Genomic DNA, 25,752 nt, shown 5'->3' on the forward strand with positions numbered 1-25,752 from the left:
TGCTGGAGGTGACCTGGGCTCTATCTGGAATGTGCTCCCTTTCAAACAGAACTGGAAGTGAACAGAACATTGTCAGCTGCTACTAACTGCTTCGCCAGCAAGACTTGGGGGTCTGCTGTGTTTGCCTCTGAATAGCCCTTCCGCTTCGGGGAGCCCTTGAAGCTCCAGGCGCCCCCTCGTGAGCTATCCGGGCCCAAGGTCCTAAAGCACTCCTTCTTCAGATAAAAAGCAGAACACAGCCATCGTGTGTGGAAGTACAAATTTAATAAAGCCTTTGATCACGTTTTAATTCCTAGGTTATCTATGAAACCAAAAAACCCCCCACAACTTTTTAGAGCCATCAAGAGCCATCGAAGTGTCAACAAACACCGGCCATAAGAGCACAGATTCAGTGTTTTAGATAGTGCAATATTTCCAGCTACTGAAGAGAACAATTTAAATGAAATTACGAACCTCCCCTCCTCGTCAAAAGAACAAAAGAAGTTGGTGTCGGTGCTTAGAAACCATGCTCTCTGCTCTCCGCAGTGCCACGCTGGCAGATCTGCGGGTGATCGGAGTCAAGATGGAAGTATCCATGCGGGCCGACGGTCCTCTGGGCGCCCGCATAAATGTGCACGCCCGCTTTGCGCGCACACACACGTTCAGAGATCTTCAGAGAAGTCGAGTGTTTAAAGTGGCAAATCCACAGAATCAGAGGTTACTTACAAATCTTTAATAATAATAAATTCCTGTCTTTAAATTCTTTGCCATCTTTCCATCAAAGTAAAACATAAACTCTGTTTTGCAGAAGCCCAGGGGCTCTCATGGAGCCAGCCTTGGGCCCGGGCAGGACACGGCACCTAGAGGCAACCCTCTGAGGGAGGCCACGGAGATCAGTCCTGTCTACTTTGCCGCCAACATGAAGGTTTTTGCCAGAAGGTGTTCTGCTGCTTGGTAGAAAGCTGGAAGGCCCCAGCCGGCTCCACAGAACAGAGGAGGGACCAGGCACTCCTGGCTTCAGTCTTGGTGGTGGGGATGCCTAAGGAGCTTGACGAGGGGGGCAAGGGGGATGGCTGTCAACACAGACCACGGACACAGCCTCGGTCTCAATTCCCTGGATCGAGAATGAAGTTCTCATGACAAAGATAGAGGAGCACAATGGGTTGGAAGAGAAAAATGAAGTAAAAAAACAAACCCCAAAAACCCAGCCCAGCATTTCCTCAGCCCTCTGAGCTTCCGTCAGTGCAAAGTGCCCCGGTTCCCCGTGCTGAAGAAAAATGAGGGGCAAGACCCAAGTTTCTTGGGATTTTACCATCAGTGGAGGGAAGCCACTGCCCCAACAGGCTGGGTAACTCAGACAGTGTTCCTTACAAGACAAGAGTAGGGCAAAGAAGCAGGGGGACGGCAGCTGTCCCCTTAGGAATCAGCAGGCTTTGGGGAACAGCCAGCACCCTCTGGAAACAGAGCTGCTCTTAAGGGCCAACAGGTACTTTCTCCCAAAGCCAGGCCACCAGTGTGAACACATTAGATGGGATCAAGCCAGTGGGGGGCCTCCCAGCAACCCGGCCTGCTAAGGACTCCGAGCATCTGAGGCGAGACTGGGTGTGTGTGCGTGGAGGGGGGCACTGCTGCCATATGAAATGCGTGGTTTCAAGGTGGGGGCAGTGCCCGGAACTTCCTGGGCTCTGCCGCCTTCCTGGCCGGCACCTCTGCTTCCCTGGGGAGCAGGCAGGCCTGGCTGTCTGCAGAGGGGCCATGTGGACGGGACGGAGGCAGAGACTTTGTCGAGTGCATAGAGGCTTGGCAAGGCCTTACCTGAGTAAAGAGTTTTCAGAAAAGGAAGGAGAGCGTCTCAGCCCTAGTGGGCTCTGTGCACTCAGGACCGTATTGTGAAAACCACTCTGGACCCTTGGAGTTCTGGGCACTCGTTCATGCACAGCTCACTCAGAAAGTTCAGGAAAGAAAAGACTCACCAAAAAACCGAACTATCAAAAGGAGAAGTCCCTCTGCGACCACAGGCCTCAGCTTCAGGCCACGGAAAGCAGGAGAAAAGGACCAGCGCTGGCGGAACCTGGAGGTTTATTCTCAACACCCTTCCCATCAGTGTCACCTGGAGAGCGCTACGGAGTCGTCAGGTGCGTCCCAAGTAGTTGAGGCCACAGGGGAGTCTCATGGCTATAGAGAGTGCGAGGTCACCTGGCGTGTGGGTCATCCATTCCCAGAGTGACCCTGCCCCCTGGAGCTGAAGGTCCCTGGGATCCCAGGAGCCGGCCAGGGCAGGCGGCGAGGGCGGGAGCTAGGAGAGCTCGAAGCCTGTGTTCATGCTGATGGCGTAGCGCAGCTTTTCCCGAAGGGCACTCTTCTTGCTGTAGTTGGGCAGCTTGAGCAGGTTGAAGCAGGTGGAGGAGGTGGGCAGACGGCCACCTGGCTCCCGCTTGCGGATGGTGAAGAAGCCCCGGAGGACACTGCCCAGGGTGTCTCCCGTGTCCTGCAAGCACACAACACAGCCTTGGTTGGGAGGCACCTGGCGAGGGAGCCCGGGGGGCTGCCGGAGTGGGCGACCCAGGAGAGGACCTGGCTAGCCCTGGGTATCGAGCGGAACGGCCTGGCAGGTGAGAGCACGCTACTGCCCGAGGCTAGCCCCCCAACGGAGGGCACCAGGCCCAGAGTGCTGAGCGCACAGAAGCAGCCCCGTCCTGCACGGGCGACCCCTGTGTTAGGTAAGCGCTCAGAAAGGGGGCCTTTGGGTTAACTGCTAGTTACTGGTTAACCAATTTCCAAAGAGCCAGACTACTGTAAACACACCTAAGGTCCAAAAACAGCCTCCCACTTCCTGCCACCAGCACGTGGCCCGGGGCAGACTGCAATGTGGGGCAGCCTTCCTTAAGAGGACTGAGCCTTGTCTAGTGTCACACGAGGGACCTGGAGGCCAGCCTGCAGCATCCCGAGAGGTAGCTATGTGCAGAGGCCGCTGGGTTTTTGCCGGCGGGGGAGGGGCTGAGACAGTGATCCACAGCTGCTCTTCAAGCGCCCTTCCATGGGGCAGGACAACTGAGGCGTTTGTTCTCTCTTGCAGACGAGAAAACGATGCAGCCTGCCTGACAGCAAGGGCCAGCACACAAGCCCTTGCCTGCCCCATTCCTAAGCCTTACCCCCTCCCCCAACTGCCTCTCAGCCCGGAGCCCCGCCAAGCCACCCGCTACTAAACCACCTCCAGGTACCCTTTCCTGAGGGAGGAAAGAGAGCTGAGGCCCTAGAGCAGCCCGAGTCCTAGGGCATCCTCTGGGGGCCCGACTGCTCTCCTGGCTGGAGCGTTGTGAAACCTTCTCACCCGGCTCCCAGGAGCCGCGCGGCCCGTCCCACAGACCCAGACCGGGTGTGAAGCTCCCCGCAGCGTGCACAGCAAACCACCCCGAAGAGCGGGCGCCTCGCCCCCTGGCAGCGGTACCTGATCATCTGACACTTCCACACAGCGGATGGAGAAGGGAGGCTTGAGGTAGGCGAATCCTAGGAGCGGGGGCCTGGAGCAGCTGGTCACAAACTGCAACACAAGGCAGGTTGAGGGGACAGAGTGGGGCTCTTGCTCCCTCAGCAACATGCCCCTGGCAGGTGAGCTGCGCTTTTTTGCTTTCTCCAGTCACGGTATGACTAGAGAGTGGAAGGTGACAGACCGTGCATTCGGCCCAAGAACTGGTACATGTCTCATGTCTCCCTTAAGGGTGTTGTTCTTGAAGGTTAGAACACACGAAAGCCACACCAGCAGATGTGACCAGTCATTTCTGCGCGCCAACCCAGGGGATGGCGGAGAATGTGTAGCTTAACAGCCAGAAACAACACAAACTCCCCTCATGGGACCTATCTCAGTGGGCCTGGCACGCGGGCCCTGGTGTAGAGACGCCACGCACAGGAGCACTGGGCAGAGGGAGATGGTGGTGCCCCTAAGCATGGCGCAGGAGAGGGCCCGCTCCCCTCGCACCTGGCTTCCTGCTCGGCTTCCCAGCCAGCCGGGGGACAGTGCGCACCCTGGCCTGCTGGGTCATGGAACAGTCTCTGCGAGCTTTGTCCCTGACAGACAAACCTGCCCTCAGCACGCAGACAATGATCAGGCGTCTGGCACCAGCAAGGCTGAGGGGGCACACTGACACCCCAGACGCTGAGAATGGGGCCTCTGGGCAGCCAGCCATGTGCCCTTGCGACACTCTTGGGATACCTTGCATCTTTCAGATGGCAGCACCTGTGTTATTTCCCCACACGTGCTAGCTCGTGTCTGCACAGAGGAACCAGACTGACTTAGAAATCCGAGTGACAGACCTGCAGAGGAAGTCTTAGAAAGCACTCGCTTTTTAGAACTGAACATCAGCTAGAAACTCTCTCCCTTCTCCAGGGGATGTATGGGCCTACTACTGGGCCTACTACATAATGCCAAGCTGTGCTTCAAAATTTCACAGAAAGCTGCATGTTTGGCTCTTAATGTAACTATTACCACTGAAACTGTTTTAAATGGCCTTGAGATTCCCGAGGGCAACCAGAGAGTTTTTGTGCAGCAAGTTTCAAAACTGTTTTTACACCAAGTATCGATGCTACTACCCAGCAGCAGGGTTTACTTTCCACCAACCAAAACATAGCAGCAGCTCCTATGAAGAAAGCAGGGCTGAGCTCCACACTGAGCGCTCTGGGACCTGGCCTCATCGTGTCACTCCTCGGGAGCTGTGTGATTCGCTGTTTCAGGGATGAGGAGACAGACCCAGAAGAGCCCACGCCTATCCCAGTTCAGGCCGATCAGACCTGCTATGTGCGGCAAGCCAGGGCTGGTCAATGGAGGGAGTGCCGCTTTCATCCCCCAGGGGTGGAAGGTGCAGGAGCAGAGGGCACAGGAAGCTGCCACCTGCTGGTGTGACATCTGAAGAGAGCAGAGTCAGGGCCACTCCCGTACAGCGGGTGTGTCTTCCCCCTGGCGCCGGGGCCTGGCTACAGGAACAGCAGGTCTGGAGACCGGCTCTCCAGAGACACGAACATGCCCGCTGTGGGACAGACTGCATACAGGAGCCACGGGCTCTCTCCTCTTTCTAGGAGACAGGGGGAGCGGCTCTATAGGCTGGCAGGGGGTGTTTTGCCTATAAGAGGTGCTGCTGAAAAATCAGACTTGATTCTCTTGAGAATTTTTGGAATTATGTCTACCTGCCTACCCCAAGTCCTTCAAAACCCATAGGGACGAGCTAGGCATTTCTGCGTCTGCGAGTGGGGGCCTCCTTGATGGGAATGAACTCTCCTCAGAATGACAAACCAAGGAAAAAGAAAACCCGCTGCCCTTTCAACTGGTGACACTGTTTGTGTTGCCTCAACAACCGAGGTCACCGGAGACCATTCTCGAAACCCAAATGTCCAATGGAAAATAGCTCAAGGCACTTAAATGTACCCCCAGAATATGACAAAGTGTTCACGGTAAAATATCAAATAGGAGAGCGGGTGGCAAAATGAGGATTCCCTCTTTATAAACATGCACACGTGTGTAACAAATACAGACAAGTGTGCATGTTGTCCACCGTCCCATAAAAGGCTTCGCCAACGTTAACAGGAAACAACAGGTGGTGTCGGGGGGATGTTCTGAATGTTTACAACTTCAAAGACACCAGTATAAGGGAACTGGCTAATGTCAGCTACTGTTTGCAGAAACACACACTGCTCTCAGCCTACTCAATCACGTGTGTTTTACGGGCACACTGTATGTGTGGCACTGCATGTTTTACACCACTGAGAAAAAGGGTACACAGAGGCAGTCCCGGGACAGTAGGAACAGAGACTCAAGAGTTTGCCTGTCTGGCTTAGTCGGTGGAGCACGTGACTCGATCTTGGAGTGAGAAGTTCGATCCCCATGTTGGGTGTAGAAATTATTTAAAAAAAAAAAAAAACAAAAAACTTAAAAAAAATTGCTTGTCTGTAATTTTAAGGTAGTAAACACCATTTGCTTCTATAAACGAAGGAAGAAACAAGATGTGAGCAAGGCCAGCACCAGCGAAGGGGAAGACGGAGTGCTGAGGCCAACGAGCTCATGCCCACATGGGCCTATCTTTGCAGAGAGGTGCGCAGCAGCTCTGGGGCCCGTGTGACTCAGCCTCACCTCTGGCCTGTCTGGTTACTGCTTGACTCATCACAGAGGCCTACGGAGGCTCATGATAGGAGATCCTCTTGGTAAGGTTTATTTTTTCCCAGTGTAAATTCTTACATCGAGTGGCCTCTAGGTTTATGAGAATATCTATGAATGCACATCTAGGTAACATATAAAATACCTTCAGAAACATGGCTCTCTCATCAGGTGTGAAGTCGGAGGCCAGAATATCCCAGAGCCAGATGATGACCCTGTGACTTCCATGAAAGCCACCGTAGTACACCGTGTGCTTCCTGAAAACAATGCAGACAATGCGTTCAGCCACACATTCCGATGGGCGCTTACAGACCCAGGCAGGGACAGACTTTAGCCAAGTGGCACAGCCAGCTCTGGCAGGCCTGGGTGACTCCTGACTTCTCTTAAAGGAAGATGCTCATGCCTTTGTGACCCACGGCCCTGGAAGATGAACAGGCGGGGAGCTCAAGAGGTGTACACTCCTGTGACTTGCAAACAAGAGCTAACAGGAGGTCCTGCCCTGCCATTTTCCAGAATTCTGGAGAGCCCAGCAGTCCCTGACACCTGCTTAGTCTCTGCTTCCACTTCTGAGTCTCTAGGCAGACAAGTGGGGGAGCTTCTGTTCCAGAGCGATTCGCCCAGGGATCAGGGAGTACACTTGGAGGTGGGCTCCTGAAATAGAAGGGGCCCAGCAAGGGGACAGCTTGCTTCCCAGGAGGCCAAAGATTTCACTCACCAACCCCCACTCCCCGGCCCCAACCAACCAACCAACCAACCAACCACTCGTTGCTTACTTTAAATCTTCCAGATCAATCTCAGCATTGTCACCAGAGATGAGACGCTGTAGCTCAGGGGTTGAGAACATCCGAGTCCACTCGGGCTTGATAATGGAGCGGAATCCGCTAATGAGGGCAGCTGTCTGGTTTTTGATTTGAGTGTGCATCCGAAAATGCGCCATCAGATGGATGTAGCTAATCCTGTTGCCAACAGGAGCAAAACAGTGGGAATTACCAGGCCAGGCTGGGCTGTTTCCAGTGGGCTGAAAGAGGAGTCCAGTCATTTCGGGACCACTTCACAGAAATACCGGCAGTACCAGGGTGTTTCACCAGAATGATGCTGATGATGAAGATGACAGTGATGCTAGCTAGCCCTCCTGATAAGTTCAGGGCATTACCTCATTCACTCCTCCCCCAAAACTCGGGGGTCAGACATAGGCGAACACCCCACTGTACCAAGAACCCAAGTGAGACATTCTCCAGGTAAGGAGAGGGCCCTTCTCAGTACAAAGGGTGCTTTTTGGACTTTTATTTAATATCATCCGATTAAGAGAGAATTCCGTCCTTCAATAAACTTCAAAACAGAGAAAAAATGGTTTCATGAGGAAACCTCTGTCAAAGCCATACTCATCTGGGCCAAGACTCTAAGCCATGAAAAGTAAGCCTGAGAAAAGTTGTGACCAAATGCAGCTGGCTTACACTCAAGTTCGAGAGGAAGTCAGGGCACTAACAACGGTTCCAAGCAGATGGTCTTCTGGGCCTGCTTTTCTGAGCACAGTGACCTCATCTACGACTGTGTAAAATACAACGCAAAACTTTTGAACAGGTTAAATCCAGTTTTGCTAGCATGACTGATTTCTTAGCAAAGAACATGGGCCCAGCCCAGGCACGATTCTCCAAATCCCAAATTAGCACCCCAAATTAGCACAGTCCAAATAAAAATTTTACCCCAAAGTGCTCAGACCTGAGGTTCTGACCTTGCAAATGCATCTATTTAAAAAAAATTATCCAGTACCAGACTTGCCCACTGAAACACTAAATATGACTTTTTCCACGATCTATATCCCTTTCAAACACGCTTCGAAGCAGGGTGTTGCTGTTGTTCCATTTTACCAAAAGAGAGAGGGGGACTTTGGAGGGCTTTCCCATTTTTAATGCCCACTGGGAAGTGCAAGATCAAATGTCACTCCTGAGGAGGGCGGAACCGGCCTTGCCAGGCCTTTTAAGACCTTCTGTTGAACTGAATCCCCTTGCCCTTATGCTGAGCTTTTTTGCTGAGAATGTCTAAGAGTTTGTGAAGTGGCTTTCCACATAGGTCATGCAGGATAGGAGTCTCACTCCAGCACAGGCCGCGTCCGCCTGCTGCTTCTGGCCGTGACCCATGCTGCTCCCACGATCACCCCCCAGGCCAAGCTCGGCGAAACACGACCGATCTGAGGGTGATGGGGTCTATGGGACATGTCACATAGCTGACGCTGGTGACATTCACTGCTCTCATTAACTGAGCCCCCCTACCCCCCGAACCAGACATCCTAAAAGGTATTTTATACACATGAGCTCAGAGAAGCCCTCTGAAGGGATGGTTATAGGCACAGGGCAGGGAGCAATGGGACTCGGCCCTGCTCTCTGACACCACCAGGCAGCGCCTCCCAACCTGGGCTCCTGGCTCTCTTCTCAGTTGTCCAACTAATGCCCCGTGACTAGGAGTTAAAACTGGTGTCCTTCCAACACGAGGAGAATCAGGCCTGCTCTTCTGACCACACTGACCATCTAAATAAAAGCTCTGCAAGCAGGCGGACTGACCCCCCGACCTGACCAGAGAGGCACGGGATGCTCGGGCTGCAACGTGCATCTGATCCAAGTGACTCGCCAGGTAGGACTGAGCTCTCACCTGTCACTGGGAAAGTGATGCTCAGATTAACAGTACAGATGCTCAGTTGAGCCTGGTGGCAGGAGAAGACTGAAAGATTGACAAAAGGGCCAGTATCTACTCCTCATGCCAGGTTCTTCTGTTTTAATGAGGTGAGAACAGTGCGGGTGGAGACAGTGCACTGTGCACTGCACAGAGCTTTGCTTCTAGGTACCAAAGAGGCTGACATTTATGATAGATTTCTAAAAGCCTGTTATATGTGACAATAGCTGCTGGGCCTCTGAGTCCCCCCACGTCTAAGGACCTGTCTGTGGCATTTGAATTCATCACTGTGTCTTCTCAAGAATAGCGTTTCATACAACTGTCACATGCTATCATTCCAAAATGATCTGCCCCTCCAAGGTGTCTTTCCACCTCTGGGCCCTGTGAGTTCAGGACTACGTGCCTGAGCGGCTCAGAATCCATTTGTCTGTATCTCGAGCCGTCATTAAATTCCTAGAAACACCGTGGCCTGGGTGCCTCTGACCTTAGATGTGCTACTGCAAAAAATAAATTGTCAATTCTTATTTTGCAAATCGAATTTAATACAATTTTGGCCTATGAACTGTAACCAGTAAATTCCATTATGATATTTATGGCCTCTTTCTACTTCAATCTATCTTAATAAATTCTCAAAGTAAGACCAGAGAGCCAGAATGAAGTCTTTTCAAGTGCTGACCTTAAAAATCTAATTGCTATACTCACTTATTTTCATTCGTAACAGGAATGGTCTTCCCTCCAGGAATCAGTTCATGGCAAACAAGCTGGGGGAGAAGATGGGGAGCAATTACTCGAGAGGATTCTACCGGGGAAATAAGGCTTCCTGAAGATGAAAGGGCCCGCCACGGATGTCCATAATAACAGAATGAAGATGGGACATGTTTTGGAATAATCATTTTCACAAGAAGCCAGGGCTTAACTATCAACAAGCAGACCCTGCACGATCAATATGGAAGGCTTCTTTTCATCTGATCCTCATTAAGACATTCATACTGAGGCTTCGAAATGTTGTGGAGAGGACCGTGTTTGCATTAGGAGCACAGTTAAATAAATGTTGGTACAACTGTAACCTGGAATGTGCAGCTATTAAAAAATATGATGAAAATGTGCATTTGTTGAGAAGGTGGGGAAAAAAAGAATATATAATAACACGCATGGTATGATACCATTTCTGGGGGAAAAAAAGTTACACAGGTGCCCCAGGAGAGAATTTTGAAAACACACAGATGACACATTAACAGCAGTGCTCTCCGGGCGCTGGCGCTCTAACTGGTTTTTTCAGATCCTGCACTCATCTTATAGTGGAATCTGTGGTTGGCAGTTTGCATTATTTCTATCATCAGAAGAGAAAATTCTCAGGAGGAAGGCTCAAAATCTGATTAAAGATTTGAAAACCGTGGACTCAAGTATTTTCCTCAACTTCAGGCATTTCTGGGGGTCACCTAAAAAATCAAAGAATGCATAATTTCAAAGCTAATTTTAGCAGAAATTCTACTAATAGGATATCCTGGGTCTCTGATGATGCAGAAAGGAATGATCGTGGCCTCTAGGCCCACTGCTGCCAACACCTTGGGGCAACTGGAGGACTCTGAAGCTGGGGCTTCTGACAAACCCCCAGCTTGGTGTTTCCCAGATAGGGCTCTAGGGAGCGGCTGGTCCATGTGCTATTACTTAGAGAACCTCGGAGAACCACTCTGGGGGAAGGCGGAGGCTCCTCCCTCACAGGCCGGTCAGAGCGCTCCCACACCAGCGTGCTAGGGGCTCTCTGCAGCGTGCGGCCTGCAGGAGTTCACGGCGTCACGCTGGTCCCAGAAAAGCGGGGCTCAGGGAGACTGAGGGACCTCTTGGAGGCGACGCAGGCTCGGCTCCAAGAAGCCAGCTCTGCACTACGCAGCTCTAGGTCCGGTTTTCCTTGCAGCCCTCAGAACACAGGCGCACAGAGGCTCAAGCAGGTGTCCACTGGGACATCTCTGGAGGGCGCGGAGGGCACTTCAGGGTAAAGCCAAAAGGAAAACTCTGGGAAGAGACGCCTCTGCTGCCACAGTGTCGACAGTCTTTTCTCCCTGCTCTGCTCTGTGGGATGAGCCGGAGCAAGGACTGGATTCTGTTTGAGCCACTGCTCCAGTGGCTTCTTCCCCTCTGCAAATCACAAGCCTTTGTGTGTGATAGCTAATCCTCACCATGGCAACGAAAAGCAATGTTACAAATGGGGAATTAGAGCTCCCATCAGGAATGACCCTAAATGCGATCTAAGCAACAAGGGGTCTCTGTGGGGAGTTCTCTGAGGGCCCAGCAGGCAAAGGCCAGGTCAACTGGGAATGGAAGGGGGAACAGCCCCCTTGCTGGCGAGGCAGGAACTGGGGGATGGGTGAGGGGGCCAGGCACCAGAGAACAGGCAGCCCTGGTTTGTGGACCTCCCGGGGAGAAAACCAAGAATGGGGCAGGTCCCAGGAAGCCAGAAGAGGGTGGCAAAGAATTGCTCAGCCATAGAGGCCAACCTACCTGACCCATGACGTCCTCGTCGTACGACAGAGTCAGGCCCAGGTCAGCAATGTCCCCGTCGTAGCGCTAATACAACAGAGAAGGGGCAAGTGTTGGGACCCAGCAGGCCATATCCTTGAAGGCTGTGCCACATCCCGTCCTACCCGGTACTGCGTGGGCAGGACCACCGTGGCTGCCACCGGGCCTGAAGCAAAGGCCGCTCGTCACTGTGAGCAAGGAGGTAGGAGTGCCCAGAAGGGGACATGGGAGCTTCCGGTAGCTATAGAGTGGCCCCTGCACCAGAGCAGGAAATCGCCTCCCACCACATGGGAACCCTGAGGCCTTCACTTGACAGAGCGGACACCAGCCTGCAGCTACACCCGCCATGTCACACTGACCTTAATGGAGGTGAGGTTTTTATAGAACTCCGAGTCCAGCGAAGGCAGCTCGTCCACAGAGCTGTAGAAGATGCTGTGGTGGTGCCCGAGCAGCTGGCTCAGGAAGAAGGACGCGAAGGGCACGTCCACCACAATTCCCTATGAGAGGGGAGATAGGAGCTTGCCATCTGTCACATAGGATCCCATCTCAGTGACCCTGTCGGGGTGGCTCGGGCTGCAGAGGGGCTCTGAGGGCACCAAGGACATTGCTAGGTGCTTCCTAACTTTCGAGGCGGGAGACCAGTACCTCCCAACACAGGACACTGCCAAGCGCCTCTGGGGGCCAGCAGAGCACAGCAGGTAAGGGCACAGGCTCAGGTATCTAGCCCCAGCTGCACTGCTGCCTGGCTGCAGGCCGTCGATCTCTCATCTGTACATAGGGACTGGCACAGCCTCCCAATTTTAAGGTTTAAATGAGCAGGGTGGAGAGGAATGCAAAGCATCTGCTCTCCCTTGGATCCAGGGCAGGGGACGTCTCCAGGAGAAAGACCTATCCAAGTGGACCTAAGCAGCACAAGGCCTCTCATATAAGCCCCACAGGGATGCCCCGGGGAGGGAACACAGAGCTCTCCACACACAGCACAGCGTGCAAGGGATCAGGGCCAGATCTGGAGGGGCCTCCTGAGGCTCCTGGAGTCTGAACTCTATCTGGAGGGCAAGAGGGAGCCCCAGGAGGGCTCTAGGCAGGGACGTGCCAGGTTGTACTTGGCGTGGGGAATGGACCAGAGGAGGAAGACAAGAGGCAGGGATGCAGCAAGGAAACCACTGCGGAACGTTGGGGAGAAGAGGCAGACTGTTCCAGGTGGAGGGAAGCATGCAAGTCAGAGAGATTTAGAAGGGACAGGGGCTCAGGCTCGATGATGACCTGTTTCAGAGGACAGCGAGGGTTACGTTGAGTTAATGCATGCTACTCCTCACATGGGCCCCAGCATGTCCTAATTTCTCTGCACTGTTACTGCTGGAGGGGGAGGAGACAGACGCTGGGTCCAGGCGAATAGGGGAGGACATTCACAGAAGTCACTGGTCTGACTCTTGTGGGCACATCACAGCTAAATGTTTAAAAGAGAAATGTGGCATATGGCCAGGGACATCCTCATGGGATTTCTGTTCTAAATGGGAATCAACTGAGAAATGGTCTCCATTTTGCAGATGTGGAAAGAGAAGCACAGAAAAGGAGCCCAGGCCCCTGCAACCGATCTAGGGCGGGAGGCAGCCTGAGGGAGCCTGGGCAGGGACGCAGATGGGGCATCTGCCAGCACCCCGGCCAGAGACTGAGGCCAGGGACACCAAGAATGCGGATGCTCGCCCCCCCAGGGCCTCTCTTCCTGCCTCCCTGCATTTGCTCCAGCCACCGGCTCTGCCTTCCCCAGGATTTGTGCCGGGTGAGAGGGGAGTACTGATTAGGCAGTTTGGGAGTCCACTGTGAAGGCCACAAGCTCCTACTGCAGCTTTCCTTCCGGCCTGGGGAGCAGGACCCTTAGGGTGGGGACCAAGCATCTCTGGAGGGAGTTCTGCCGGCTCGGCCTGCAGTGGACAGCTGGGTGGGCTGCTCCTGCCGCCTACATGAGCCCATGCCGCCCTGACCCCACGAGACTGACGAGCAAGGCAGCACAGGAGGTGTCTTACCTGTCTTAGCTCATTTACTATCTGTAGCAACCCAATAATACAGCTTTTATTGTCCCTACTTCCTCTGACAAGAACGAGGGCCTATAGAAATAAACGGGCCGCAATCGCACAGTCCCTGGCTAGCCAGGGAAGACCGGTCTCGACCTTCTGTCCTGCTCTGGTTTGTAGGCAACACCGGGATGCCTGTGGCTTGCTCAGAAGCACTCACTCCAGTAACAAAGGATTTAAGGAAACAGCTGTAACGACTATCACACCCCACAAAATGCTGCCCTCCTACAATGGGACCATGCTGGCCTGGGTGTGAATCTGGATTCTACCGCTTAACTAGCGCTGACTCTAGACAATTGACTTCTTGAAGCCTTACTTCTGTCACCAGCAAGTAAATGGGACAGTGGCAGCCAAGCCACAGGACGGGCAAGAGGATGAAACGACACAGCACGTGGAAAGCACCCAGTGTTTCTGTCCAGTAATCTTGGGTCCCGTCCTCTTTCTTGGGCTCCATCCTAATGACAGGGACTTTATGTGGCTGGGCCCGGCCAGGACATGGTGCACCAAGTCCCCGGGACGTCTAGCTTCTAGTTTTCCCTCCCGGTGCGACGCTCCTGCATGTGCCTACCTCGTACACGGCCTTCCCCAGCATCTTGCCCACAAACTCGAAGAGTTGCAAGTAGTTCTCGTGAATGTAGGACGTGGGCGAGGGGTAGAGCCTCTCATCCCCACTGGTTGTCTGCGAGGGAGAAGAACAGAGAGAGGCAGGGAGCCCACGGGCCTGGCGCTTTGCTTCTCATTCCTCACCGAGATTTTGGCTGCCATCAGCCCTGCTCCCGCGCCCCTTAAATACCTTGAATAGATTGAGCGCCGGGTCGAACACCCTCTTAATGATTTCCTCCAAGAACTCCTTGAAGACGCCATCCTGATCAATACCTGCCTCATCCACGCCGAGATCATTGACAAACTTCACGCGGATGACGCCCTTCATGGCGTGCTGGGAGAGCTGCCGGAGCTGCTCGTAGCCGTCCTGCCGAGGGCAGAATGGCAGCCCGTTAGGAGGGGGAGGCCCTCTGCCCAACTCACGGCTGCTGCTCCAAAGCTCCGGCTCCCGTGTCTAGCCTTCCTGGCATCATTACTAAACATGCGAGTCAGGACGTGGGGTACGGGCACAGGCAGTTCTCACCCGCTTTTAAATGAGCCTGTTACAAGGGAAACTCATTTTGGGGATGTGATTCCACTGCTCTGTGGCAAGGGGAGGCCACCCCTGAGACCATGCAGAGCATGGAGGTGGGGAAGGCAGATAAGATGAGCTGTGACAAGCTCTTGGCCGTCAAAGGACAGAAGTAACTGGGACAAGACCCCACCCATTTTAATGCAAAGACTAGCTTATTTAGCTCATGATAAAAATCAGTCAAACTCAGACCCCTACAAGATGAAAAATGAAAATACTCTCCCCCTGTCAACTCCTGGTAGCCTTCCCCAGGTCATGAAAGGCCTGGGTGAGTCAGGCTGAGGAATTCAGGGCCCACCTGGAGGGCAGTGGGGGGCCACAGAAGAGTCCAGGCAGGGTGAGATGTGACAGACTTTCTCAGAAAGATCTTTGTTGGCAGCAGAGCAAACAGATGGTAGGGACAAGGGTGTGGGAGTGATACTGGGCACACATGAGGCAGGGGGAGCAGGGAGGAGCCCCGCACAGCCCCGGGCTGGCAGCCAGCCCGTGAGGCACACAGCCACCCACGTAGTACTCTAGGATGTGACTTTAGTGTTCTTGCACTCCATTATCTTGTTTAGTCCGCCTCCCAATTCTAATCTGTTGAGGTCTTTGGGCTCCTGGTTCTGTCACCAAATGTGTTCCTGACATCAGCAAGCTTAGTTTAGGTTTTTGTTTTCGAGGAGTGACCATCAGAAGCAGTGCTGAACAAGACCGCAGCCAGGGAGGAGCCTTCTGGTCCAAGATGAGAGGCCCTATCTTGGGGGTGCAACCGAGCTCTTCAGATACTGTCGTGTAAGGAGGAAATCCACTGCAATACCCCACTGAGGCCGCCCCACAGGTCTCCCTGCTAACACGAGATAGGCCATCTCCACGGCAGCCACCTGCCTGCCGATCTGGTCCTTTATCACAAAGCACATGGGGCCAGAATGCCAAGAACTGCTTTGGGGAACTCTTGCCACCTTGCTGCTGATCATATTCCCCTCGTAATGCAAAGGACTGTCCCTGGTGGCCTCTGATCTTATCCCGGGGTTAAGCTCCCAAGTTGGAGAGCCCATAATAACGAACTCTGGAAGGCAGAGGCTTTGGGTGCGCAGTCCCGAGAAGCACCTGAGAAGTGGAAGTCTGAGAACCATGGAGTGAGATGAAAAGCAAGAGAACACAGGAAGTCAGCACGCAGCTGCAGCAGAATGGTTAACCGTTCTGCCTGCGTTTATGGTAATTATCCTGGCACGGAGTCGCGAATGGGTGGAGAATTCCAGCACGTTCTTGCTTGCCTGCAGATTTCCTCCATTCTGCTCTGAGATGATGTCTCCCTAAGCTGACTTCGAGTTGGCAGGGGTGCCAGGATCACGCCGATTAAATGAGATGGTGTTACGTGCAAGCACTTAGCACACGGCCACACGCAAGGCAGGTGCTTAAGGAATGTTCACTGGAGTCGAATCCTGCTTCTTTATCAGCCCCATGTTGGCCTTTTCTTTGAAGAGCTGTAGAGTGGAATGTGCCAGCTACCTCCTCTGACAAAACTGCCTGCTGCACCCTCTGGGCACGAGCGTCAGTACACGAGAACTGGATCTACGTCCTTCCTTCTGGAAGGTGAGTGGGAGGAGGATATCCTGCACCTCAAAGAGCAGAGGCAGAGGACTCTGACCTGGGGATGAGACTGGCTCATGAGAGCCCAGCTCTCCCCCTGAGACCTCCGTGAGCGTGACTGTGAATCCCAGTTCTGCCTGTGACTGTGGGGACAGGGCTGGGCAGAGGATGGTTTATGGTTCCTCCTGGTCCTGAGATGCTAGGGTCCTGCCCCCAGTTTACCCTCTATGAGGGGAAGCTTTCCTGCAAGACTTCAGACTAACACCTGCAAGGGCAGTGTGGAAGCACCACCTGCAGTGAAACCACAGAGGAGGAGACTGGATAAAAGGCCAGAATCACATAGGAGCATCTAAGATCAGTTTCTTGATGCCCCCTTGTGTCCAAATCAAGCAAATGCCACTGGGCCCCCCTCTCACAAACAAACCAGCAGGTGACGAGAACTAGGGTAACTGAGTGTGTGACCCTCTCCCCCTCCTAGTTCAAAAGGAACAAGAGTAACCTGTTTCATGACAAGATGGACTCTAAGGGAATATAAAAAAAAAAAGCGGACTTGGCCAGGAACAGACCGATACCGCCTGAGGGCTGCGTTTGAGGAAGCAGGCCCGGGGTAACCGGGACATGTGGTTAGTCTCCCACAACCAGCGACACTTGAGGAGGGAGCCAGAGACTCCGTCACTCTCAGGACACACACCTGTCTCTACCACCCCTGCCTTCCTGTTGGTGCCAGCCACGTCTGAGAGGGACTGGGGACCGTAAGGGATGGGAGGAGCAGGTGGTCTCTTTCGGAGGGGGCACGAGTTCCCCAGCTGCCCAGCCCTCTCTACTGCTCACCAGCCCTGAGGCTGGATGTCAGGTGTCATCAGCCGGCTCACGAGTGGGGCTCTTCCTTACGCAGTTATCTAAACGGAGGGTGTGTTTCAAGAAGAGCAGGAGGGAGCAGTGCAAGTCATATTGCTCAGCGTGCAAATGAGATGCTCCTGCACGGACACACTCAGCCAGCCTGACCCATTCCCATGACCATCAGGGTCCCTGGAGGCACTTAAGTCTCTTCTCTCTACCTTTAAGAATGTCAAAAACATCCGGTTACCACATGCTGCCTCTCCCCAGCAGAGCCCTGTGTCAATCGCCAAGATTCAGGGGAACTAAAAGCAGCTCTCTAGCGAAGGAGCGTGAATGCCCCAACGGGTAAATGAAATTGTGGGGGAGGGGGAGGAAGGGCTGCCGCCAGTGCCATTTGCTGGTGTCTGGCTATGTGGCCATGTGGCCACGTGCAGTTTCGGGATCCCACGACTGCCCTACGCCGCAAAATGTGCTAATGAGGGGCTGTGGCTAGAGCCAGAGAGAAGGTCCGAAGAGCAAACATCAAGTCCAGCCTCTCCTGGGCATGTGGACTTGGGGTTCAGTCACCAATTCGACCACTGGCAGGCTTAGCACATTTGGGTAGGCTCCACACTGCACAACCCTGGGGGGTGGGGTGAGAAATGGCACACAATAACCTCATAGGCACATACATTCACTCTAACAACATTCCAGTAGACGGTAGTCAGAGTCGTGTTCTGACAAATTCATTCAGTTATTACGATTTTCTGAGAGATAGAGGTAAAGTGTTCTGAAGACAGGCACCTGTCACAGGTCACACTGGACACTGGGTTTGGCTGAGGCAGGCTACTTCCCTGTTTCTCCGAAGTTCCCATCTATGAAGAACTCCTAGCTCTGCAGTAAATGCACCCCCCCCCCCCGTATGACTCAGTAAACTTGCTACCTACACTGAAGCCCCCACATTCACAGTTGGGAGTCTGGGCAAGATGTCTCCCAGGGCAAAGGGAGTTTGCACAGACAAGAGTATGCCCACATGCAGCACTTCCTGTCCTCATTGCAAAGAGCACAGTGTCTGATGTTCCAGCCCTGGGGCCCTCATGGGGAAAAGGCAGGGAAATACCATACTATGGGTTCCCGGCACTGAGGTCACATTTAACCAGGCAGCTCTCCGGAGCACACAACAGAACCCACGGCCCCATTCCAACCCCGAGCCTTGACTTCAGTGCTATCAGATCAAGGAGTGACAAAAATGGTTGGAGGCAACAGATCATGCACTGAAAGTCTACCTCTCTGGACGGGCTTCTCACCTCCAGCATCCGGGACCGTCGGATAGTGATGTGAGTGACGTGGGGAGAGGCCGAGCTGGTCTCCACGAGCCCTAGCTTCTCCTTCTCCTTGGTGACCATGTTTCGAAACAGGAGAACTCTCTGAAATGAGCAAAGGTGAAACCAGAAACTGGGTCAACAACTGATGATTCCCGAAGACACACTGTACAAGATTAGTAACTCCAGTCATGTGAGTGGCAAGCGGAATGAGACGCTCTGATAAGTGCTGCAGGTTAGAAGTGTCTTGGGAGAATAGTAGACGTTCCCCCCAAATCTGGGGAATTAGAAATTATAGTTAAATACATGCCAAGGAAGAAAGGTCACAAAAAGAACAGTCTGGCTGACTTAGCCGGAGTCCATGTAACAATGGTCTGAGAGAACATCGTTCTCATTCAGTTGATAAACCACTACAAAAACCTGGCGGCAGGAGAGGTCACCCAGAGTGCTTTACAGAGCTGTGCTCGCTTTAAAGGAGATCAACGTCATGAGTTGCAAAACAGAAACATTTCAAAGATAATTCTTTTCACTGTCAGAAATTATAAAAAAAAAAAAATGATCCCACAGAATAAAGGTCTCTGACCTCAAGCAGACCAAAATCCCCCCCACCCCTACCCAGTAACATTTCTCAATCACTGTTAGAGAAGAACCCTCTCTCCCCCAATGGTCAAGACCCTGAAAAGCCCCTTGTAGGAGAACACGACCCTCTGCCCCATCCTGAATATGAGAATCACTGCTGTAAAAGCACTCAAATGATGTCGGCTGAATGAAGAAATAAATCCAAAGACTGCTCTGTTGTTGTTTTTTTAAATGAGAATCCCCTCCAAAGTCAAAAGCTTTGTTAAATACAAACAGGACAGTCAGAACAGTAACAATGGTAATAAGGATTAACTGTATACAGGGAGGCTAGTGCGTTCCCATTTGATCGTTTAACTGGCCATGAAGTAAATACAGCTATAGCAGGAATGGCCTCCCAGGGAGGAGGAACGTTATTTACCAGAGGGATTACTTCTCAGCAGAGCAGCCTGATGCGGCTGGTCGGCGAGTCCAGAAACAAGGACTGAAGTGCTCGGAGTAGTACCAGAAGCTCCAGGGGTTCCAGGACAACATGGAGGAGAAGAACAGACTGAGCGACAGTGAGGGCAGCTGTGATGGGGTGAAGGCCACTGTCGCCTGTCCTGTCTGTGCAGGGGGACTGCTGACTTCCAAAACAGGTCTTTCACTTGTGAGCTGTGGGGCACAACCGCTTCCTCTGCCCCCAAATCTGTAGAATGGTCACTTGCACATGAGGCAGGAGACAAGCTTCCAATCTGGGTGAACCCAGTATGGGGCAGAGACCTCATACACGGAAACAGAAGTGCAGAGGTGGCTGAGGGACTGCCTGTCTCCCAGGAATCCCTGGACAAGGTCCTGATTTCCATGGGGTGTGGAAGACGGCTGGGGGCAACTGTAAGCAGGGCTCAAGGGGCTGAGGCCTAAGCGACCACAGGAGACGTCTGGGAAAGGACCCAATGTGCAGATGAAGAAACTGACTCACTCACCCAAGGTCCCAGAGCTGGTGGACAGAAGAGCCAGATTCAAACCCAGGACCCACACATAGCCCATCGCACCACACAGCCCCTGCCCACCCCACAGGGCATTAGGCCTTTTAGGCACAAACAGTAGAGGAAGGACTCAAGTCCCAGTCGGGAGATGAATCACACAGACGAGTAGAAGCTACGTAAGACAGCACAGAGAATGAAGTGCTGTGTATGTGAACCAGGCAGAGTTGAGGACTTCAAAAACGTTAGGGGAAGAACAGTGTTGTGAGCCACCCACTTGAGTGAGTGAAGAACAGGGAGGGTTTGGCATTTAGAGCAAATGCCATAGTGACAGACTCAGGAGGAGCAGGCTGACTCCGGAGAGAGACCCTACTGCCCTGTGCATTCCAGCAAGACGTGTCAGCGTGAGGGCAGCACATGCCGCATCAGGACGGGACAGAGCCCTCACCCTCTGACACACTGAGCCACAGATGCCCTCTTGGACCTGGGGCCAGGGGCCAGGGGCCAGGAAAGGTCCCAAGAGATGGGAAAGAAAGAGTTCATGAACCAAGCAAAAGCCCTGATGGCAATCTTCAGCAAAACTCTCCAAAGGAAAAGCACAGCAAGGATTAGATTATAGTCCCCAAGTCATGCCAACTAATCTCAGAGGTTCTCAGGCTTCTTGCTTTCAGCACCCCCAAGGGCTCAGTAAGGACTTGCATGGCACTCCTAGGTCTAAAGAAATACAGAGTCATTTACAAGGTGGCTAGGGTCCTAAATCACAGAATGTGTTTGTGTGCACGGGGCACCTGGGTGGTTCAGTCGGTTAAACGTCTGCCTTCAGCTCAGGTCATGATCTCAGGGTCCTGGGATCGAGTCCCATCTCTAGCTCCCTGCTCATTAGGTAGACTGCTTGTCCCTCTCTCTCTGCCCCTCCTCCCTCTGCTTGTGCTTTTTCTCTCTCTCAAATGAATAAATAAAATCTTTTAAAAAAAAGTAAGTTATTTGTATGCTAAGGGCTTAGTAGCTGTATTTTAAAAATACATGTACATTGAAATGAACAAATTTAGTTACCTTTTTAAAACCCAGCTTAGCAAATAGGACATCCTCAAGAGAAATGCTGACAATGTGAGCTCAAGCTGGTACTTCACAGAGTGGCCAACAGATTTCACTGTGCTCCTCTCAACAACTTAAACTGCCCTGTGACAACCCAGGGGCACGCGGGGATGCCCTCTGTGAACTGCAGAGACACGGAGCAGATTCCCAGGCTGCATGATAAGGGAATGCCACGGTCCAGGGCGAGGTGCTGTGTCAGCAGTCGGACTGCACCACAGTGGACAAGGGCCCGGAGACGAAGGCCTGAAAGCCACTTCCATGCAGAGTGGTTGTAGAAGAGGGGGATTCCTCAGAATCCTTGGAACACAGAAGACCCAGATGGCAAACAAGAGTCATCTGTGCATCTCAGAAGATTTAGAGATTCCACTCTCAGTGGCTGTTCAAGGACCAAAGGGTAGATGGTAGAGAGAAATCACTCAGCTTCAGGTGAGGAAGAACGTTCCATCACTGGGCAGAGTAAAGCAACAGCACGGCTGGCTCTGCCAGGCTGCAGGGCCTCCATCTGAGGCAAAGTCAGGGCTACTGTCAGGGCCTCCCTCGGTGGGGGTGGGGGGTGCGGAGGGGGTGGGAGACACGTTTCACTAAGTTATCTCCACGAGATCCCTTCATTTCTGAGAGGTTCTATTGTCAAGTGCAAGAAGAATTTAAATAGCCACATCTGTCTGCGAATCACTCCTCGAGGGAAAAGAATAGCAATTGCGAGTATTAACGTCAAGGTCAAAACAATATCAGAGAGCAATGAGGAGTAAGTAGCTCTGAAAAATAAGGTGAATAAATGTTCACATTTACAAAAATGTGACTTGTGCTGTTTTCTAGAAATGTCCTGTCAAAAAAGAAGGAAAGGAAAGAAAGGCACAGGAAGACCTGCAGGAGCCTCCTCTCAGTGAGCCCCGTATGCAGCGTCCAGCAGACATTTCTGGAGCATCACTACCGACCAGGGACGGGGTGGTGCCCCCCCTTGCTTCCCGACACTCTCGCCATAGGACCCCACCCTTCCTAAGCCTCTCACGTCCCTTGAGTCTGGGACACCACGTTGCTGGTGTCCTTCCTCTTGTTAGTCCTCTCCTTGTGTTGGCGCTCTCAAGGGCAGGTCCCTGGTCATCTTACTCCCTCTGGCTCCCTAACCACCCTGTCCACGGCCATGGATGCAGCCAGATTTGGGTGCTGTCCATATGTGGAGTGTCTCTCCAGCTCCGTTGTGCAATGGCCTCGAGGAGCTGTGGATGCCTTGCCTGTTGCCTACTCAAAGGTGGCCTCACCAGCACTGCCCAGACCTGCTCTTGCCTGTGCTCCTACCCCAGGAAATGATGCCAACAAGAGCCCAGGAGCCCGGGCCAGAAACATGCCCACCACCTGAAATCCATCTCTTCTCTCCTCTGAATGTCTTCATTCTCATGATTCTATGGTCTTTCCTCTGCCCCTGGCCAGTCCTCTATCCCACGGCCAGAAGGAACTCTCTAAAGCATAGGTCTGACCAGGGGCCCCTGAAGCTGAAAACACTCCAATGACTCCAACCAAACTCCACACTCCTGCCCTTGGTTCGCAAGGACCTTCCAGTTTCAACTCCTATAAACCTCTTCAGCTTCCTGGCTCCCCTTGGTGTTCTCCACAGCCAGACCACATGGCACCAACCCTCGATCACTCAGGCCTTTAACCACTGCCTGCTTCTGCCTCTGGAAGCTTCTCCTGACTCCCTTCCCCCATTCCCAGCTGGGGCAGGTCCCCTTGACTGGGCCCCGCAGCATCCATCCCTGCAACAGAACACCCCACCTGCCTGAACTGCTAGTTCCCACGGTCTTTAGTCTCTGTACTTGGCTTAACAACCTGATGTAGCAGGAGATCAATCCCCGTTTGCATCTGCTAAGCAAATGAGCTTCTGTCTTTCTCTCCAACTGCTACAGCGAGGGCAGGTCAGGTGCCATGTGGTGGGACAGAAAGATGCTCAGAAGCCCAGCTCTGAAAGCAACTCACGTTTTTGTGGGGAATGACGTGCGGGATATACTGCAGGATCAGCTGGGCCCGTTTCCGGTCCTTGTCCAGTTCTTGGAAGAGCACGCTAGGTTTGAGATCCCTTCAGAGGAAAGGCATGGGTTTGGGGTTATTACAACATGAAAACCATTCTCTAGCGCAGGGGTGGCCAACCACAGCCTGCTGCTGTTTCTGTAAATCCACTTCAATGGAACACGACCACTACGTACGGTCTCTGGCTGCTTTCACGCTACAACAGCACAGCAGAGCTCTTGCAAAACAGACCGTCTGGTCTGCTAAGCCTGAAATATTTACTGTCTGGCTCTTCATTGGAAGCATCTGCCAGACCCCACTCTAGTGCCACAACCTCAGAGTGGACACATCATTGATAAAAAAACTGCAGTCATCTTACGTTTAGTTGTTGCAAGAGTATTTCCCCACCCCATCCCTGAGAAAGCTAGCTGTTGCTTTTGTCCGGCTCATTCTGCTGATAAAAACCACCGCTGAACTATCGCAACCTGCTGCTCAGCTCAGCCAGAACTTGCTCCCCATTTGCGAAATGGGACCTGGCTCTGTCACCATGAACACGCTCTCATCACCCTCAGCGTCCACACGTCCTCACAGATGTGACTGCTGGGCGTCTGTCCCCCAGGAGGATAGGGCATGCAGGAGGGATGAACATCCCCCAGTCTCAGAGCATGAATGCAGAGTGAGACAGAGGGGACTCTGGCTTTTGTGAACCCCCCTTCCATGCCCTGCTCCTCACTTGCGCAGCCAGTGGTCCTCAGGGGCGAAGCGACGCCGGCAGTCCCGCTCATAAAGCACCATCAGCCACCCGTGCACAGACTGGAACAGCTCCAAGGTCTCTCCCTTGGCATTCTCTGTGGGGCAAACGAATGGGGGAGCCGCACACCCAGAGCTGGTCAGAGCTGGTGGGGGGGGCGGGAGGACAGCTTCTCATCTCTGCCCGTCACCAGGCCCCACCAAGGTCCTCGTCTCCCTCACTCTGGATTTCATGCAGCAGCAACAAACTAAAAGGTGCCTTGGGTATGTTCTAGGAGTCTGCAGGACCTGGGTGTCCCAGACACAATCACTCATGCTGCCTCCCACTAGCAGGTAATCCAAAGACCCTTTTAACCTAAGAAGCTTTGTACTGAACAACTTGCCAGCACTTCAGGAGGGGAGCTCTGGTTTGAGGTGTTCCCTGACACATCATGGAAACCAAGTCAAAGGAGCAAAAGGAGAGGCAGGGCGAAATCTTGGCATCAATAATCCTCTGCACATACATGCTGAGGGGAGATCTAAGACGACCTTCACGTAGAGCGAAGAAGTAAAACTTCCAATTACGTGAATAAATATGCCTTTCCAATTTGCTGTGATGGGCAATAAAGCTGAGAATCAGTTGGTGGTACAGACTGCAGCGTCCCTGAGTGTGTAGCACCACTGAAATGACCGCCGGCTTCTTTACCTTACCTACGATTCCATCCCAGATCATCTTAAACACAAAGGAGTTCAGGAAAGAGGAGATGGTGACCAGCTCTTCCAGTTTGAATGAAATCTGTTCTTCATAAACTTCAATGTCGTCAAGAATCCTAAATCAGATGGAAAATTAGTCACAGCTTCCCACGGAGGAAAGGGGGGGGAAATAGGAAATCTCCACCTCTTACGAGAAAAAAAATTAGCTCAAGAAATAAAATTTATCTTTCAGATAAAATTTAGAGCTAACACGACAGGATGTGTAGGATCTGCTTCAGGATAAGGCGGAGGGGAGAGCCTGTGGGGGTGGCAGGGAAGCAGAGGTGGCCAGAGTGCTGACCACTGCGGACGGGTACGTGGGGGTTCCTTCTACTATTTCCTCCACTTTTTATTTATTTGCATTGTCCGTAGTAAAAATTATAAAACTATAATTGAAACAGGAAAACAATAAGAAGCTCTCCTTTATATCTTTCTTATTTATAAGGATCCGACTGTGACACCCTTAATTCCTGCCTGAACTCATGCCTATCTGAGGACTCTTGATTGAGAGTCTGGGTCTACTGAGGGAAGAGCTGTGGAATCTTCCTCTGCATCCACAACAGCCACATAAACAAAAGTATTTATGAGGGAATGAATGAATGCCTAAAAGAACATGTGAGGAAATGAGCCATTTAAGATACAGCTCTATGTGAAAATTTCCCGACTGCTTCATTTGCTTTAGAATATGACTCGCCCTCAGATCACGCTGGACCCAGCCATTCAGGGTGTCTTCGGCTGCAGTCACAGAGCCCTGAGCTCGCCTCCAACAGCTCACCAAGCCCCTCCCTCCATGACTCTTACCCAGTCTGCCACCTCCAATTCCTGATCTCCTCCTACCGACCAATGTCTTCTACCCTGGACAAAACTGTCTGGGGCCCCTTCGCTCTTAGAATTCTTTACCAACTTCTGGGAAAATGTGGTATTAAAAAAGTACTAAACAGGGGCGCCTGGGTGGCTCAGTGGGTTAGGGCCTCTGCCTTCGGCTCAGGTCATGATCTCAGGGTCCTGGGATCGAGCCCCGCACCAGGCTAACTGCTCCGGAGGGAGCCTGCTTCCTCCTCTCTCTCTGCCTGCCTCTCTGCCTAGCTGTGATTTCTCTCTGTCAAATAAATAAAATGAAAAAAAAAAAAGTACTAAACACACAAGTAGACACACAAGCTTAAAAAACAAAAGAACTTAATGGGACTCACATTTGCTATTTCCCCGCTCTGTCCCAGGCACTGTACTAGAGAACTTGACGTTCTTTTTTTCATTTATTCCCTATCAGGTTGCTAATATTATTCCTATTTTACGAAAGGAAACCGAAGCTCAGGGAAGTTAAGCAACTTGCCTAGGGTCAGCTTGAGAATAATAAGCATCACAGCCCTTC

The 25,752-nt window shown here is 52.5% G+C and overlaps 1 protein-coding gene across 3 annotated transcripts in view; it reads right to left on the reverse strand.

Moving 5' to 3' along the window:
- Nucleotides 1-242: 242 nt before the first annotated feature.
- Nucleotides 243-25,752, reverse strand: part of UBE3B (ubiquitin protein ligase E3B) — a 52,639-nt gene continuing 27,129 nt past the window's right edge. For all 3 annotated transcript variants that reach the window (XM_080820890.1, XM_080820891.1, XM_080820892.1), the window contains exons 15-27: nucleotides 24,342-24,460; nucleotides 23,635-23,749; nucleotides 22,872-22,971; nucleotides 18,250-18,369; nucleotides 14,171-14,347; nucleotides 13,946-14,056; nucleotides 11,665-11,802; nucleotides 11,288-11,353; nucleotides 9,491-9,549; nucleotides 6,895-7,077; nucleotides 6,267-6,378; nucleotides 3,428-3,520; nucleotides 243-2,467 (exon numbers count right to left, since the gene is read on the reverse strand). In XM_080820890.1, coding sequence (XP_080677016.1) covers nucleotides 2,276-2,467; nucleotides 3,428-3,520; nucleotides 6,267-6,378; nucleotides 6,895-7,077; nucleotides 9,491-9,549; nucleotides 11,288-11,353; nucleotides 11,665-11,802; nucleotides 13,946-14,056; nucleotides 14,171-14,347; nucleotides 18,250-18,369; nucleotides 22,872-22,971; nucleotides 23,635-23,749; nucleotides 24,342-24,460 — 1,585 coding nt within the window. In that variant the 3' untranslated portion in view covers nucleotides 243-2,275. The remainder of the gene's footprint in view (nucleotides 2,468-3,427; nucleotides 3,521-6,266; nucleotides 6,379-6,894; nucleotides 7,078-9,490; nucleotides 9,550-11,287; nucleotides 11,354-11,664; nucleotides 11,803-13,945; nucleotides 14,057-14,170; nucleotides 14,348-18,249; nucleotides 18,370-22,871; nucleotides 22,972-23,634; nucleotides 23,750-24,341; nucleotides 24,461-25,752) is intronic.

The sequence above is a fragment of the Martes martes genome (genome assembly GCF_963455335.1).
Source record: "Martes martes genome assembly, chromosome: 13".
In the NCBI taxonomy this organism is placed as follows: Eukaryota; Metazoa; Chordata; class Mammalia; order Carnivora; family Mustelidae; genus Martes; species Martes martes.